The sequence below is a fragment of the Dipteris shenzhenensis genome, chromosome 2 (genome assembly GCF_047967505.1).
Source record: "Dipteris shenzhenensis isolate YYH24624 ecotype China chromosome 2, Dip_SZ_1.0, whole genome shotgun sequence".
Taxonomy (NCBI): domain Eukaryota; kingdom Viridiplantae; phylum Streptophyta; class Polypodiopsida; order Gleicheniales; family Dipteridaceae; genus Dipteris; species Dipteris shenzhenensis.
In genome coordinates, this window is record NC_141597.1 from 19597110 (window position 1) to 19615245 (window position 18136).

An 18136-nucleotide genomic window follows, 5' to 3' on the forward strand; every position below is an offset into this window, starting at 1 on the left:
TGTCACCTTCACCAGCGCCCTGCAGACTGCAGTCGACTCCTGTCGTCCTCCCGGCTCCCTTCTAAAGACCTTGATTTCCGCGACTCTGGATTGGATCGATTCCTCGAGGCCCAACCTCCCTCCTTCGGTTCCAATTCCCTCCTATGTTTCTATAGTTCTCGCACAATTTAATTTCGCTGCTGCATGCTCGTCCCCTGCTTACAGGTTACAGCTGGGCGTTGGAGGAGACTGTAGCGTCTTTAAGCGCCTTTAATCTGCCCGGAGAGCTCGTTTGGATCCCTATGGCGCCCTCCTTGAACCCGACGGCTGTGAGTTCACATTGTGGCCAGCGGAGCTCCCTGCGTCTAGCGAGGCTACCCGATGCATCGTATATCTACCAACCAGCTCAGACTGTCTTTCTTTCAGTTCAGTGAAAACTCGCGCTACTAGCAGCCTGCGTCCTTTCCTGCATCAACAGCTCGTTTTCGAGTTTTCGCCACTCTGCGTCGTCCACTTGACGACTGCCGCTTCATTGCGATGGCTAGCGGGGTCGTTCTTCCTATCGTGTTCGAGCCCGGATTACGGAAAGGTTAAGGGAGCTCACATTTCTTGCTTTCCAGTCCTGAGTCTGAAAGACTCCGGAGGATTCTGTGGCGTGTTCAAGTGTTTTATCTTCTCCTGCGAGTTTGAGTGAACCCTCGAGGAGTCACAGCTCGAAGTATTCGGTGACTTGTTTGTTGCAACTGCTCGCGAAGCCGCGCATACCGCCTGGTTCATGCGAGATAAGTGGGCATATGTGTTCGAAAACTGCAGTCGGAGGTGATGAAATGTGATAGAACTGCCCAGGAAACATACTTACTCTACTGCCCAGGAAACATAGAATGCAGGGGATGAAATGCGATAGCATTGCCCCACGAAACGTTACTACTGCTGCGAGACGGTTGATAAGGCCTCAGTGGAAGACTTCAGTGACACGATCGTAGAGGAGGAATTCAAAATTCTTACAATCAGAAGGCAACGTATAAAGGAAGGTAAGACGCAAAAACGAAGAACGGGCGGCTGATCAACATGTGCGAGGTCGTTTCATGCTGCTAGTCAGAAGTTGAGCAAGTTACGTTGGCAGCAGCTCGTGCAGGAGTAGCATCCAACCGAGCTACTGCGAACCGGCCTGTATTGTAGTTCTGGGAGCACTCAAAGTCTTTGATAACAAACGTCAGAATGAAAGTAGTTTCAAGTAATTGGCACTTTAAGCACGACTGTCACTTCATTCTCCTCATTGCCGTCAGTATCCTGTTGTGCATCGGCACGAAAGGTGGCATCCCTGAAGAAGGTCAGAGTTCGTCTCTACTAGTCGAAAGTAAGATAGTAATCATGTATCGATCTCAAGAGCCGTTGCCTTGTCTCCGTTCGTTCGTGTTTGTTTAATTGTCATTTGGTTCCTTCAGTGTTGCCAATTTCCTTTTCCACCAGACTCCTAAAACGTTTCATGTTCTTACATGGCATCCTTGATTTTTCCCTCGGAAGCAATACAGTAGCTTCAATGCAGTGATTTGTGCTTGTGTCGCCTTACGCTTTTGCATGGTATCCTTGCACTCACGTGAGACCGAAGCTGTAGTCCTCTCGAAACTGCTTCGTTAGCCGTTTTCTTGCATTGATTGTTTGCATCTGGATTCTGTCCCTATTATGGCGTTGTCGATGCACCTAAACGCGTTGATAATTTTGCGCGCGCGTATATGTTAGCCAAGTCTTGTAATTATCCGGCTATAGCAAGCACAGCGAAAAAAATTATGTCGTCTCACGGTCGTTTACTCATTGCACACCCATTTACGTTTGTTGTATATTCGTAAAGGGTGGTCCAACTGTTTCGGGCAGTGTGCTTGCCTTAAAGATCTCGGAGAATGTCCAACTGTAACGGCATGCATGCCGCGTATGCCTTGGGAGAACATGGTATCTCCAGCGTCAAATTAGGCATGTCAGTTTTGTAGCTCTGAAATTCCAAGCGGTTTTGAAACAGAAGGCAATGGCATCATCCCATTTGCATGTAAACCCACGATCTCCTGCTAATCGAAAACCTGTACTGACGTGCTAAAACCACTATCTTTCCTTTTGCTGAGCGTTTGTGACATTTCAAGCGCTGAACTTTGCGGACGACTTTGACACCAAACTCTTCTGCAGTAACCCAAGCTTGAGACCGTAGTAGGCATAAGTCCATCATGCTTTCAGTACTTTGAATCTACCCTATTGAGTTGTGATTCCAGGATCTATCCGCATAAATTTCTTCATTGAGGGATGCCACCTTTTTGATGCAAGTATGGTCTTATAGTTTAACTTGGCTGCAAAAGGCAGCTACGGAACTGGGCTTGAAGGGTTTCTTGTGCTAGTAAAAGCGAAGTAGCAAGGTCCTTTACATTTATGAGAAAAACACATTGCTGTCACTCTGGTTGGTGAAACCTGCTGCTCCTCTCTGTCAAGGCTGATAAGATTTGCAAAATGCAGGGAAGGTCTTGTTGGAGGTGAAAAGGTCATTAAAAGATGCCAATAATGAGCTTTACAGTTGGGATCCAAGTACAGATGCAGACCATTGCTTCTGGCGAGGGGTGGTTTGTGACAACACAACACTAGCAGTGGTTGGATTGTAAGTTCTGCATCAGTTAGTCCCTCTTGTGTTGTTGTTGCTTCATTATCTCATATAGTAAGTGAGCACGAGTATCCTTATGTGTTGCCGTGCTTGAAAAATCAACACATTTGAGTCTTTTAGGACTGTGATATTTTAAGCAACGGGTGAGTATTGCGAACTGCAGATTTATCCGTGCATTAAAATATTTCCGGAAGGGATTTGCCTATGTGTAAAACGAGAGTTTTAATGAACTCAATACACAAGCTACATTAATTGCCCCCATTTGACTCACGTCTGTACCTTGCTATCTGTAAGGTGCGTTGTCGACCTTAAGTCCATATTCATCAACTATACTACTGACAACTATGAATTTACGCAGGAATCTCTCATGTCTCAACTTTAGTGGAGAAATCTCTCCTTTGATTGGAAAACTCAAGAGCTTGAAATCCATGTAAGTTGTTGTTTGAACCTTTAACAGCTAGAAACCATCCACCATCATTTTGTACTTCTTGCAACATGGGATTGCCTAGCGTCAAACGGCAGCAGCATTGGTGTTTTGGATGAATTGTTTTGCTGCTTTCAGTGACTCAATACTGAAAGATTGTATTGCTGATGTTAGCATCAGTTTTGAAAGATTTACTATTATAAGATTGGTGTTGCAACAACTTGCAGCATTGGTGTCTTGGATGAATTGTTTTTACAGCATGCTTCTCAGTGACTCAATATTGAAAGATTATGTTGCTGATGCTAGCATCTAGACTCTAAAAGATTTACTATTATAAGATTGGTCTTGCAGCAACTTGAGCCACAATATGATTTCTGGACAGATCCCTGATGAGATTGGTGACTGTCCAAGCTTGCAATACTTGTACGTGTCTAATGTTCTTTACCTTAAAAAGCGCTTGATTTAATTACCTGGAAAACAAAGAGGTCGGCCCCACATGTAATTGATAGAGGGGCCTGTTTACCTGCAGGCTCTGCTTTGCATGAAGTGTGCTGACAATCGCTAACCCCTGCAATCGTTTTGTTTGCTGGCATGACAGGGACTTTTCTTTCAATGACATTGGAGGAGATATTCCATTTTCCATCTCTAAATTGAAGGAACTAGAGTATTTGTGAGTTCTCATTCTGTTACAATAGCAATTCACTTTTCGATTTTTAGAGGTGTCAATTATGTTGATTTATCTTTAATCTATGTTTCGAGCTCCAGTATAGCTCAGACATAGTCTATTGAACTTTTTTCTGGCTGAAATCAGACTTCTGTCATTGATTTTACCCTGAATTTATCTGTAGGCCCTCTTTCATTTGCTGATTTAAGGTCTAATACTGCCAACGCGTACATAAATGGGCACGCTGGGCTGTTGGCCCTCTAAATAACATTGTGCGTTTGAGTGCAGTGTGATGAAAGGCAACCAGCTTACAGGACCCATCCCATCAACCCTGTCTCAGCTTCCCAACCTCAAAGTGTTGTAAGTGTTTTACTTCTTTGCTATATGATTTCATTTTACGAGTAGGATGCAAAATATTTACCTGAGGAAGCATTCGTGTTGGCAGAGATCTGGCTCAGAATCTTCTGTCTGGGGAAATACCGTCTCTCATATATTGGAGTGAAGTGCTACAGTACCTGTAAGGATCCCTAGAAGCATATAATTTTAATGAATGTTAGATTTTATTTGTACATGTTCAAAAAAGAAAAGAACTGCTGACCTATGTTTTGGAACTGCTGATATACAGAAGCTTGCGAAACAACTTCATCTCAGGGAATCTGTCCCCTGATATGTGTAGATTGACTGGTTTATGGTATTTGTGAGTATCCACCTAAACCTTCAAAGCTTAATACACTTATCTGTAACTGAGTTCTAGAAACATTTATAGCTATTTTTACATAGACACTTCAGCTTCACTTTCTGTGAAATTTTGCAGTGATGTTCGCAGCAATAATATTACAGGTGAAATTCCAGATAGCATTGGTAACTGTAGCAGTTTTCAAATCTTGTAAGTTCAGTGCATTCTTTATAACTGTGTGACTACAAGGTGATTGTGGCTGATTGATACTGATGATTTGAATTGGATGATAGAGATTTGGGATTCAATCAGTTGACTGGAGAGATCCCTTTCAACATTGGTTTTCTTCAAGTTGCCACATTGTAAGCGTGTCTATATCTTCTTAGTGTGTTACATGATTTTTAGTATAGAAGGACCTATTGAGATTAAGTCTGCATTTTCATTGCTATATATTTTCTTACAGCTTTGACAATGGTTTTTCCTGTTCTGCAAGTATTATTAAATATGAGTTTCTTGTGTTTCTTCTATCCATATACCGATGAATCAATTAAAAGTGGAAAACATGAATGTTGGAAGATATCAAATCTGGGGTTTTGATTTTTGTTTACTAATAGAGGAATGGTTGTGGTTTTGACATCACATAAGTGTAATGTCTACAGGTCCTTACAAGGGAATAGACTGACTGGGAGTATCCCTGATGTTGTGGGGCTTATGCAAGCATTGGCAGTCTTGTAAGCCTATCTGCAGAGGAGATGTGTTTACGCATCCTGAGCTACATGATTTTTATCATTAATTAAAGTCAAGCTACAACGCTGTGAAACATGTTCATATTTGCAGAAGATTTTGTCCTGTGCTATTATCTAGCATGGTTTACCCAGTCTTTTAGAGCTATGTCTATTTATTATTCCAGGGACCTGAGTTACAACCGTTTCCGGGGACCGATTCCATCGATACTTGGAAATCTTACCTACACAGGGAAATTGTGAGTACTGTATATTTTAGCTTTTGGTTTACTCTGTTATGGGTCAAAGTTTATGAATCACAACTGGCTGTATGGGATTGTATACTTCTGTTTATGTTCAATTTTCCCTTGGTACACTTTGAGCTAGGCTTCAGGTGACAGAGTACAACTGAGAGATAACTAATGGCTTCTGAGCAGTGTCTACACTATTATCCTTTGTACATTGCAGGTATCTACAGGGTAATCATTTCACTGGACCTATCCCTCCAGAGCTAGGCAACATGTCTAAGCTTCAATACTTGTAAGAGACTCTTGTTCAGTTATCATTTTCCAACTCTAGTTAAAATTGATTCATATGCATAAAGTCTATGTCACTATGAGCTAAAAAATAACACAGGTTCATGCTGCATGGCTCTAGGCAACTCAACGATAACAACTTGACAGGAGAGATTCCACCCGAGCTTGGAAAATTGCAGGACCTCTTTGAATTGTAAGTGTGTACCAGCCCTTGAGTTGATACAAAAATTCTTTACAATCTAGAAGTATTTTTTTGCAAAGACGGCTGAATTTCCAATTTTCCTGAAAGTGCTTCTTTTATCTATTACTTCCTACTAGATGAAGCCAAGCCTGGCACTGCCTTAGGGTATAGATGATATCAAAGCACTTTTTCTTCTTTTATTGGAAGTTTTGAAGGGGTATTTTTATGATGACAGAATGAGATTTAAGCTGCCTCTTGTATTTGCTTACTTTCACATAGTAACCTCTCTCTCTCTCTCTCTCTCACTGCTGTCACTGCAGCCCATGTGATCCCAATTCGTGTATTGACCTATGGGGTGTTTCCACTCGAAGACGCACCATTCCAAGTGCGAGGGGGTGGAAGTCTTCGAGCAGAAATAACTTTTCTTGGACTTTGCCATCCATCTGTTGGAGGTTTCTGTCCTTTTGTCGAGGGTTGAATAGCAGGAGATGAATGTGAAAAAACATTCCCATTTGAAACCACTGGAGCTTTGCCTTTATCCTGATTTGCAGAAAACTGTCTACTACCTTTGTTTTTATTTTGCAATGGAGGTAGGAGCATTCTTAGTAGGCATTTGAACCGGCAAAGTGGCAGGAGGCATTTTATGTTGATTCATTGGACACTGTGAAGCCATGTGTTCAAATTTTTTGCACTCAAAACAAGCCCCTGCAAATAATCCCCATTTCAGTTTATAAAAAGCACTTCCCATGTCCACATTATTCACCGTGACTGAATAAGAGTCCGGTGTGGGATTATCAGTATCCCAGAGAATGCAAAATCGATTCGAGTTGCCATTAGGCCGTGGTGGGCAGACCACTTTGCTTAAAGATGCTGCAATTTTAGGCAAGAGTGAGGCCATGCATTGTGGGAAGTCTACAACTTCAACCCAGACCGGGCATCTGTGTCGGATTAAAGCTTGAAAATCCCTTGTGGGAGACCATGGCAATACATGCACCATTTGCTGCCCAAAAAAGAGAGGCGAATGTTCCAAAAGCATTTGTCTGTGTATCTCATCCACCATGATAACCTCAAAAAACCCCCTGGCTGCATAGTGTACTTTGCGAACAAACGAGCCAGCCAGTGTGCGAGTCAACCAGTTGCCTATCTCTGCAACAGGTGGCATCCGGCCTGGAAAAAATAATATGACTGCATTTTTAGCATATTCTCTGACTGGATCCACAATTTCATCTACTTCAACCATGAGGCCAATTGAAGGAACCGAGTCTTTGCACTCTTTCCTTGTGTCTGCAAATCCTTCATGCATGACATCATCCTTTTGAAACGTTTTTTCATAGGAATATTCAGCCATAGCTTTGTAAAAAGTGGAACTCAGAAAGGAGGTACCTGTAAAAGGGTAGTGGAGGAAAAAAACCAGTCCCAAAAAAATGCCCACAGGAAGCCCACAAAGAAGAGAAAAAGAGTATATTTGTAAGGAGATAGAAGGGAAAGAGGGATGTAGAGGTGGAGAGAAGATAATAAACAGTTTTGTAGAGGAAAAAGAGAGAAAAACCAGTAAAAAAACCCAGAGGAACTATATTTCAGAGGAAAAAGGAAGATTGTGGCGATGGGAAAGGTGCAGTAGACCCAAAGACTGAAGAGGAGAAAAAACGGGAGCAAAAGCCTTCAAAATCAGCGCGTGGATGTGGTCTGGAAGCAAAACCCTGGGTGGAAACGATCCAGGAACCGGAGATGGACTGGGAGCAGCAAAACTGTAGGAAGCAGAAATGTTCGTATAGGCCGTACACCTATACGGAATCCGTACGGCGCTCTGACGGGCTGTACGGCTGGTGATAAATGCTCTAGATCACCGGTTTTTGGGCTCTGACCCAACGCAGCTGGGAGCTGAGGCTCACGGGCTGGTTGCTTGAGGCTCTAGAGCTCACACACCTCTCTCTCTCTCTCTCTCTCTCACTCTTTCTCACACACCTCTCATTCTCTCTCTTTGTACACACACACACACACACACACACACACTCACTCTTTGTACACGGCCTTCATAAGGGATGTATCCCATCAGACATGAGTATATTTCTTGAAGGGGTGTGTCCCTTTAGACATGAGTATATCCCTTGAAGGGTGCATCGTCTGACCCTTTTGTGAAGGTGTGTCCTTGTCTAAGGAGATGGTCAAAGCTGCTAATCCCTCCTTCAATAGTCTCCCTTCATGGAAAGGTGTCCTCTTGGGTGAAGGGGGCGGTGCCTTGTGTACCAGGCCATCTCTCCTTCTCTTCGATACCCCATCTTCATCAAGATGGAGAGGTGCAGTTGTCGCTACCCCATTCTTGGCTTTGAGCAAAGGTGGGTGTGGAATAAATTCCGCAGAGTTCAGAATGGATGTTTGTTCGGATACCATTTAAAAAAAATCCAAGGTAATCTTATATCAATAGTCAACCATGGAAATTTAGGGAGTGGCAAGAAAGTAGAGGATTATGATGGCAAAGAGTTGAGAGCACAGTAGATCATTTATTCCAGGTAATGGCATCTCTTCAATAGAGTACCAGGAGTCATACTTGAAAAGGAACCTTTCTCAAGGGTATATGCATAAAGAGGTCTATACCCCTTGTGTGTGTGAGAGCGAGATTACTGTCTACAGAAGACCAAAAAAGACTATGAGAGAAAGAAATGTTCATTAACGTTTGCAGAAGACCCAAAGAAACTATGAGACCAAGAGTTTGAAGTCAACGTGAAATTGGAGGTGTGATATGGTAGGAATTAGAGGTGTCTATCACACCTTCAAAAGCAATAGATAAAATAAAGTACTGGTGGAACTAGGAATGACAGGAAAGATTCCATGTATCATGATTCAAGTGTCTGTCATGAGTAGTGTGAGTTCCTTGTAGGCTCGACTAGGGTCCTATCAAGACTCCTGATGTCTCTACAACAGTCTGAGATCACTTACTGGCATCCTCACTACGCTCTATAGGGTGTTCTCGAGGAACATTGCATTGCGAAAAAGATGTCTGTGATCACTTGCTATCTATGGCCGTATTGCATTGTGAATCTTACGAGCCTGAGTTGGGTAACCTAATATACGAAGAGTGTGGTACATCTCTGGTTGGGGTAGTCAATGACATTGCTCATATCTATGTATCCATGGGAGAAAAGGTAACGAATCTCATGATATCTGGGGCATCGCATCAAGAGATGCTCTCCTTAATCTCCACCTCATCTGTGTCACATAGTGTACAAACCCTCAAGTTTGTATGTGATCGAGTAGCTGCAATCTCAGGCCTTGCCTCAATCTGAAACTTATGGGATGAGGTCTTGAGCTGCCCATGGTAATCTGTACTGCATAAAAGAGGCGTCCTGTACTGCATAAAAGAGGCGTCCCTATAGGTACCCTAGTTGTACACAAAGAGCAGCTGCAGTCTCAAGTTTGAACTTTTAGTTTGCAGTATTGTTTGCACATATCGGTAAGGTATATGCACATATATGTATTATACATTTATATGTATATCTGCACGTATGTATACATGTGTATTTCCAACAGTTTGCACACAAAGTGCAGCTGCAATCTCAAATTTGAACTTTTAGTTTGCAATATTACTTATGTTTTAGTTTCTCTTTCTTGGTCAAGGGTTATAGCTGCTTTTATGATGAGAGACCAGAAAAGTACTAGTCACATGCACTGAAAGACCTTTGCCAGATGACACCCATGGATAATAGTATGAGAATGCCTTGATTTTATAAGTATAGATGTGTCTATTTGACAAGCTTAAATAGAAATTTAGAACCACATAGACTTATGCACATGTATATGTGCACCCTAGATGTATGCACATGTATGTACATATGTATACGTATACATTTATGTATATACCTGCATGTATGTGTGTACATGTGTACTTTCAGCAGATCATATCACACAAACAGCAGCTGCACTCTTAAAGCCGAACATGTTTAAGTGTAGTCTTGCTTGGTCAAGGGTTATTTTATTTCTTTTAAGAAGAGTGACCAACAAAGCGCTACTCACATGCATTTAAACCCCTTCGCCAAGAAGACATCAATAGATAATATGTGGCGATGCCTTGATTCTTACAATCGTAGGGGTCTGTACTATCTGAGAGGGTTAAATAGGAATTTAGAATGGTATAGATTTCTCAGAGGACAAACATAGATTTTCATAGATGCATATTAAGACAAAAAAAGAATGGCATATATTTCTTGGAAGACAAGCATACATTTCATAGATGCATATTGTTTAAAGAAATCATCTAATAATATCACTTAGCATTGAATAATGCTTGCATCGAATCTCCAAAAAACTTTGGTAGCATTCGCTACTTCTAAGGGAGGAACTAATTCCTAGGGTTTGCAGGAATCTGTCCCAAAATCAGCTGGAGGGGCCAATCCCAGAGAATTTAAGTTCTTGTGTTTCACTAACTTATTTGTAAGTACAGTGGCATTCTGTTTCTCTTTTTATGCGGCACTTTGATTGTCTTTCTAAGAGTGTTTCAGCTTACAACGACTTGTTTTGTGAAGCAATGTGCATGGTAACCAACTAAGCAGTGCGATCCCTCCAGAATTTCAGGACATTGTCAGTCTCACTTATTTGTGAGTAAAATAAAGTTTCTTACGCTGTCATCCATCTTTATTTTGCTCCATCCACGCTTCTTGTCATGTCTTACACCAGGATTTGTTGATTATTTCAGAAACCTTTCATCCAATTTCTTGCGGGGAAGTATCCCTGAAGAACTTGGCCATATCCGCAACCTGGACACTCTGTAAGTGCATATTCAGTTTTCTCTCTCTAAATCTTCAAATTTAATACACACATTTCTTTTGTGATCAAAGCCAAATATTTACTTTTTTCTTCAATGTGCTGACATTTCCTCTTCGTTGTTTGCATGAGCAGGGATTTATCCAGCAATGATCTGTCAGGGCCTATTCCTGATTCAATTGGTGATCTTGAGCATCTCTTCAAATTGTACGATAATTTGATTTGGGTTTGGTGGATTGGTTCTGCCCATGCCCCCATTCCTTAAAATCAATTAGCTTTTAATTTCAGTCTCTACTTGAATGGTTTTGCAGAGATGTCAGTAAGAACAAGCTCACTGGACCAATCCCAGCAGAATTTGGCAATCTAAGAGATATTTATAAGATGTAAGCTGCATTTAATTAAGAAAGTTATTGTTCAGCATCGCTAATACTTTGTCAAGGAAAATCCTGATAAAATCTGGTACAGGGATCTCTCACACAACCATTTGTCAGGATCCATCCCCCAAGAATTGGGTCAACTGCAGAACCTTAACATCTTGTAAGATCTCATCAGCCCTGTTCCCTTGGGTGCTTGAAAGTATTCTTTTTGTCTCACGTCATATTATTACTAAAGCACCCTCAAGGATTTTGAGTTTCAAAATCCTTATCCTCTACCAAACTGTTTGGACTGTAACAGGCTATGAGGTCACGCCATAAAACCTATCTGCAAAAGTGTGTGTGTGTGCTGTGGGTACATATGTATGTGCATACATATGAACATGTATTTGTATACTTACATATCTATGTCCCCATATGTATGTGCATACATATGAACATGTATTTGTATACTTACATATCTATGTGTATATGTATAAACATATATTATGTGTAAATATATCATTAGGGGCGAAATGGGGTCTCAAAAGGGCCTCGAATTAGCATTTCCTAATTTTAAGGGATTAGAGAAAGAGAGAAAGAAAGTCTATTAACGTCCACTAGAGACCAAAAAGGTCTATGGGACAGCAAGAAACCCTCTAGTATATTTGCTTTAGGGAGGGCACATGGCAGCTCCCAAGGAGAGGGATTCGAGGTGTACCAATGAGAGTTCTTGGTTGTGTGGGCCAATGGTATGTTGAGGTGGCATATGCATTTACTATGGCTAGGTCCAAGGTGGTTTCAATTTGAAAAAGGCGGGCGGTTTGCTAAAGCAATACCATCGATTTGGTGGAGAAAACCACTAGAATTGGGGAGGGAGAGCCGTGTGCTGCCATGTGTCCACATTTTCAAAAAGAGGGGGAGGGATGCAATTAAGGCTTGTGGAAAGAGTAAAAAAGGATGGCTAAGAGGGGAAGGGCTGCATTTAAGGCTATACAAAGAGTCAAAAATAGCGGCTGCAACTTGCCTTGGCGCCCGTGGCTATAGGACTACAAATTGGACCAGTGCAAGCTGCGCAATGTGAGAGCTTGCCACGTGTAAACCCGCGCCACATGTGGTCCACCTCGCCCACCAAAAGAGTTAATGCACCACGTGCATTATCATGAATGGAACTAACAACCATCTACACCATAAGTAAGGGCGTTGACCATTAGGTTACCAAGCTAATGGAGACATTCTATTTTGCCATGTAAAATTTAAATAAAGACTATTTTGTCATTTGGTGGATTTTAGACCATAATTGCAAGACAAACCATGTACAGGCCACCAAAACCACGTTGTCTCTATTTTTTTTGCCGAAAAAACAGTGCTAATTATATTACTTCGAAAACAAGATACAAGAGGTCAGCATTGCAACTGACGGGCTGCGTTCACAAATCGGACGCAGCCCAAAAGGTAACAAAAAGTAAAGTTCTCTCTCACGGAGGGATCAGGCGAGTGTGAATGAACAGCCAGAGAGGTGGTGAGTAGCGCCACTGAAGGCCCTGCGAAGTATGCTCGAAGAAGAGGCCCTGTGTGTCCCAAACCCGGAGGAAACGTCTCCGCTTCTCCCAACCGGCCCGGGAGTCTCCCTGTATCTGGTCCCACTGGCCTCTGAGGGTGTGTATAGTCTCACTCCAGATGTCAGTCATGATCTGGGCAGTCGATAAGGAGGTGCCACCGAGGATCTGCGCGCAGCGTGAGGTCCAAATGTGCCATCCTGCGATGTTGCTAATAATCTCCCAGACTGGCTGCCTCTCCTGAGATCCTGTGCCAGCCTCTGCCAGGTGCGGCGGAATGCTCTCGAGCGGCGGCCCCCACATCCCCTATGTGATAAGGAATGTGGGGTCCTGCTGACATGCCTCGAACAAGTGATGAAAACCAGGTGCGGTGCTGCACCAGCAGAACGCGCCCCAAGTGATCAAACCTAGCTCCGGTGCTGCGCGAGTAAGGATCCCGAAGGTCCACCTAGGATGGCTAAATGTGACCCGATGTGCTGAGCCCACTCCGCTGCCTCTGAGAAGGTGAAGACATTATCCAGGATACTGCGATCCTGGACAAAGCCTGTCTGAGTGTCATGAATGAGGTCTGGAAGTAGAGGCCGAACTCTGGCACTGATCATCTTGGCAAGGATTTTGTAGGCAGTGGTGAGGAGGGTGATCGGGCGCCACTGACGGATCTCCTGTCGATCTCCTCCCTTCGGGATGAGGCAAATCAGTCCCGAGGAGAGGCTCTCTGGCATATATCCGCTGCTGAAAATCCTCTGAAGAGCTGCTAGGAGGGGCTTATGGATCTGATCCCAAAAGGAGGTGAAGAAAGCTCGGGATAGCCCATCCTCGCCAGGGCATTTCTGCCCGTCGATGGCCATCAAGGCCTCCAACATCTCGTCCGTAGTGAAAGGTGCCAACAACGTCGCCTGCATGTTGGGCTGGACCAGGGATGGAATGTGCCTCCACACCTCCTCACGGGAGCGTCGAGTGCGAGGGGCAAGCTACTCTGCTAGAAAAGAGTCATGTAGAAGTCGGTAGCCAACCCCAAGACCTCACCCGGATCAGTAACGATGTGCCCCTCCGCTGTCCTAAGACTCCGTAGCTGATCACCTGCTGCTCTCTGGCCATGCGTCCTGAAGAACTCCCTACACATCCGATCGCCCTTCCGAGCCCAGAAAGAGAGAGAGGCGTGATAGGAAAACTCCGAACGGCACTGGAGAGTCTCCTCAAGAAGGGCTCTGGCTCGAAGGGCCTGGATCCGAAGCTCCTCCGACTGCCTGCTGGAGTCGCTGAATGGAGGCGAGGTCCCTCCGAAGAGCTCTCTCTCTGCCCCACCACTCCTGTCGAACCTGTAGGGCTGCGAGCTGGCAAATCTGGCTGGACTCCTGTAAAGCCTGTGCCACCGAATCAACCAGATCCACGCACTCGTCCCAATCTCTGTCCCAAAGGCTACCGATACTGCTATGCACGTCCTCCCTCGAGAAGATGGAGTCGGGAATCCGACACGAACGGGGGGAAGGGCCTGAACTGCCGAGTCTAATGATAAGAGCATAGGCGCATGGTCGGAAAGTGTCGTCCCTGGAACTATACTCGCCCGACTGCCTCTGCTGATGGCCCAGTCACTGACATAAAATCTATCCAGCCTCTCCAGGAGTCTGCCTCCTTCCTTGCGGAAGCCCCACGAGAAGTCCAAGCTCCCGTGCCAACGACGGAAGGACGGGTCTCTCCAGTTGTCCCTACCTCCTGTCGTGAAGATAAACGAGTCCCAAGCGGACTGCTCTGCCTGAGACATGCTTGTAAACTATGGTCCTCTGCCCTGCTGGTCCTCCAAGGTCTCCAGATTGTTGAAGTCACCTCCAACAATCCAGGAATCCATGTCTGGGAGAATCCCTGTGAGTGTCCTCTAGAAGGTGGCTCTGCACAGGAGGTCTGTGGGAGCATAAATGTTGAGGATTCCTATTCTGGAACCCTCCAACTCCAGGCCTACCCAGAGGGCACGGCCTGGGATCAACGTGCCATGACTAAAAACACCTTGGGCTAACTGCTCGCACACGGAAGTACAGAAACCTCCACTCCTCCCCTGTGCGCCGATCGAGGGCTCCCAATAAGTGTGAGAACGTCCAGGGAGAATCTTCCCACAACTACGGGAATGAGCCACAGAAAGCTTGTGCTCCTGGAGCAAAAGTATATCCAAACGACCAATCACTACTGGCTGAAGTTCCTGTCTCAAAATGAGCTTCCTAGGACCACGGGTGCCAGAAGAATGAAACCCGTTCACATTCCAGGAGACAAGGTGTAGGCTCATGGTGAGGATTGGGAGGCTGCGAATAGCGGTCTGCTCGCGGCAGATTTGATGAAGAAGCTGACATTTCAGAGTGGAGGCGCTGACGCTTATGAGAAGGTTTGGAGGGGGAGGCGGGGTCGTCTTGCCCGTTCTTCAACACCTTTAGCAAAGGCGAGAGGCCTTTGGTGCCATGAGCAAATGCTTTCTCGAGCCAGCTCGAGATCTCTGAGGTAGTCATCTCGTAGAAGGCTCGGAGTTTCTGAGGGGTCCAGGTTCTGACATCCTGGGGGAGGGGCCATGACAGAGGGGGCCTGAGAATCACAATCAATCTGAAGCGTTTGGCGGCGCAACGCCACCGCAGGCGCACGTCTCCCTCGGACCACTGAGTCTCGAGAAGCTGCCCACCGGACGGGCCTATCTAGGAGCAAACCTGAGCGTGCGTCTGCTCTTTGAGAGCCTCCCAGACCGAGTCGTCTGTCCAAGTCTCGGTGCCGTCGCTGAGGAACGTGAAAGCAAAGCTAGGGCCATCCCTCGAGGCCAAGGCTGCGATCTTTCCATCCGCCCCTTTGCGGAGCAGGAAGATACTGATGTCGAGACACGCAGGGAAGGTCCCAAGGTCGGCCACATCCAAGTAATCCCAGGGGCCAGATCTGTAAAAGTCGCAAGGAAGCTCTCTCTCCTGAAGCTGAGGCCCACCAGAGTCTGCAACTGAGGGGCTAGCGGACAGGGAAGCCTGCTCCAGTGGTGGTGTAGACTTAGGGTGTCCTGCCTGTGGAGGGGAAGGGGGAGGTGGCTTGGGGGTAGGCAACTCAGATTCCACGGAGGCGACTAGTGGGGGGGGTGGAGGAGGGGGAGTGGGGGCTGCCCTCGGCTGAGGAACCATCGGTACAGCTGACACTGCAGGGGAACTGAGAGAGGCGGGGGGGGATGGGGCTGCACCTGGGATTGGGGCTGAGAAGGAGGAGGAGGAGACTGAAGAGGAAGAGGCGGGGGCTGAAGCTGCGGGTCGGGAAGAGTGGGGTGCGACTGGGGAAGAGGCTGGGACTGAGTGGAAAGGGGCTGGGGAGCGGAAGAGAGGGGGACCTGAGGCTGTGGAGGACGGGCTACCATCGAAGAAGAAGCTCTCCCAGGACCCTGGGGCGGCTGCCTATCAGGTCTTTGAGGTGCTGCTGCAGGTTGGGTAACCTCTGCCTCCTTGCCTTTATCGGAAATCTTCTTGTTCTTTCCTCTTTTCCTTCTAACCTCAGTCCAACCGCCAGCTAACTCTGGACCGGACTCCGGCTGCCTCTGCTCCTCGTGAGGTGGCTGCCCGGAGGGGGGGAGGGGGGTGGAGGGAGAGGGGGCGGGGGCGGGGGCGGGGGGGCCGAGAGGAACTGGCGAATCGTGGGCAAATCGCAGCCAAGTGCCCAAAGCCGTGACACCTCAGGCACTGGCCTGGCTGTCCGGTGACTACCATGCTCTGGGTGATGCTGTCGGCATCTGTCACGATCTTGATCACTGCAGGGAGAGTCGCAGGGTCCGTCACAACCACACGGACTCGGGGGGCTCTTGCCGTAGTCACCGCATTGGCGAAAGTGTCGTGCATAACCCAGCCAAAGTGGGAGCCCAGGTCCCTGACAATCGGCCGCAGCTCAGCAGCAAGACCTGGAAAAACTAGCGTCACTGGATGGCGAGGTATGCAGAACCGAGCATCAAAATCCGCTGCACTGAATCCACGGTACCAAGGGACTATCATAATGATCTTTCCATCCACAGACGTGGGGGAACCAGCAATCAAGTTGCTCGCAGCTTTCGCATTGGAGAGTTTGAGCCAGAAGATGCCCCTTCCCATAAGGGCCACCTCCTCAATATGGCCGTCCTCTAGCATGAGAGTGGACTGGAGCCAGTCCCTGATGGCTGATCTGGAGGGGGAATGTCCAATGACTCTGACAGAGGTAAGGGCAAAGTCATTGGCAACCTCCTGAACTCGAGACGATTGTTGCTCTGTCAAGATAATGCGGTAGGCATCTGGAGAGGGAGGGTCCGACTGGGCCTTTGGTTCCGGGCAGGGAGCCGCCATACCGCCAAGACAAACTGCGAGACCTCCGATGAAGAAGAGGCTGCCACCCAAAAAAGGGGGGGATAGATGCGGGGGGGTGGAGCGTGGGTGTGAAGAAGACGGGTGAGGCGAACCGAGCGACGTGAGTCGGGTGGGGAAGCGGAGGCGCAGGTGAGAGCGGAGGCGCAGAGAGGGCGGAAAGCGGTGGAAACGAGGGCGGGAGGTCGGGAGGCGGAGGTGGCGGGGGGTGGGGGCTGAGGATGGAGGGCGTGTGAGGTGAGGAGGCGGGAGTGGGGGTGGGGCGGGGCGGGGCGGGAGGGGGCGGGACGGAGGGGCGGGGCGGGAGGGGGCGGGGCGGGGCGGAAGGGCGGGAGGGCGGGGGGCAGGCGTAGCGAGGGGGCGGGGGGTGAAGCGGGAGGGGCGGGGGGGAGCGAAGCGGGGGGGCGGGGGGCGGGCGAAGCGAGGGGGCGGGGGGTTGAGGCGGAGAGGCTAGGAGGGGGGGTGAGGCGTAGCGAGGGGGCGGAGGGGCGAGGGGGATGAGGGCGGAGAGGCGCGGGGGAGGGCGGGGGAGGGCGGGTGAGGGCGCAGTGGGGTGAAGCGGAGGGGGGAGGGGGTGAGCGCGGAGAGGCGAGGGGGTGAGGGCGGAGAGGCGAGGGGGTGAGAACGGAGTGGCGAGGGGGGTGAGAGCGGAGAGGCGAGGGGGTGCTGTAGGCGGCAGCGGCGGAGGTGAGGTGGAGGGCAAGGGGGTGAGGGCGGAGAGGCAGGGGGGGTGAGGGCGGTCGAGGCGGGGGGAGCTAGGGGGGGTAGAGGTTGCGGGAGGGAGGGGGAGGGCTCGCAGGAGCTGCTATTCAGCTTGTAAATCTCTACAATGTAATTTCATAAGAATCACGTTGTCTCTATTATGGACCCTACACGTAGGATTGGATTACAAAAACTAATCTTTCACTAATCCATTTCTTACAAGGTCCTCTTGAGACCCCATTTCTCTCCTAATGGTATATATACATAGATATTATATGACATATCTATGTATATGAATATGTATATGTATACATATATGTGTTTCTCTCTCTCTCTCTCTCTATATATATATATAGAGAGAGAGAGAGAGAGAGAGAGAGAGATTTTTACACACACACACACACACACACACACACACACACACACATATATATATATATATATATAGAGAGAGAGAGAGAGAGAGATTTTTACACAACACACAAACATATATACAAATAGATTGGTAGAAAGACACATACATGCATGCATGCGTGCGCGTGTGTGTTTTATTACTGCCTCTAGTTTTGAGTAGTACCTGTTCCACTTTAGACAGCTATGAATGTACATTTTC

General features: G+C 47.0%; 1 protein-coding gene across 3 annotated transcripts in view; it reads left to right on the top strand.

Moving 5' to 3' along the window:
- The first annotated feature begins 405 nt into the window (after positions 1 to 405).
- Positions 406 to 18136, top strand: part of LOC147904445 (uncharacterized) — a 47586-nt gene continuing 29855 nt past the window's right edge. For all 3 annotated transcript variants that reach the window (XM_087386501.1, XM_087386518.1, XM_087386510.1), the window contains exons 1-20: positions 406 to 1309; positions 2476 to 2614; positions 2976 to 3047; positions 3393 to 3464; positions 3640 to 3711; positions 3994 to 4065; positions 4151 to 4222; positions 4331 to 4402; positions 4520 to 4591; positions 4675 to 4743; positions 5041 to 5112; positions 5292 to 5363; positions 5572 to 5643; positions 5761 to 5832; positions 10177 to 10248; positions 10341 to 10412; positions 10511 to 10582; positions 10714 to 10785; positions 10890 to 10961; positions 11044 to 11115. In XM_087386501.1, the coding sequence (XP_087242627.1) occupies positions 1198 to 1309; positions 2476 to 2614; positions 2976 to 3047; positions 3393 to 3464; positions 3640 to 3711; positions 3994 to 4065; positions 4151 to 4222; positions 4331 to 4402; positions 4520 to 4591; positions 4675 to 4743; positions 5041 to 5112; positions 5292 to 5363; positions 5572 to 5643; positions 5761 to 5832; positions 10177 to 10248; positions 10341 to 10412; positions 10511 to 10582; positions 10714 to 10785; positions 10890 to 10961; positions 11044 to 11115 (1544 nt within the window). In that variant the 5' untranslated portion in view covers positions 406 to 1197. The remainder of the gene's footprint in view (positions 1310 to 2475; positions 2615 to 2975; positions 3048 to 3392; positions 3465 to 3639; positions 3712 to 3993; positions 4066 to 4150; positions 4223 to 4330; positions 4403 to 4519; positions 4592 to 4674; positions 4744 to 5040; positions 5113 to 5291; positions 5364 to 5571; positions 5644 to 5760; positions 5833 to 10176; positions 10249 to 10340; positions 10413 to 10510; positions 10583 to 10713; positions 10786 to 10889; positions 10962 to 11043; positions 11116 to 18136) is intronic.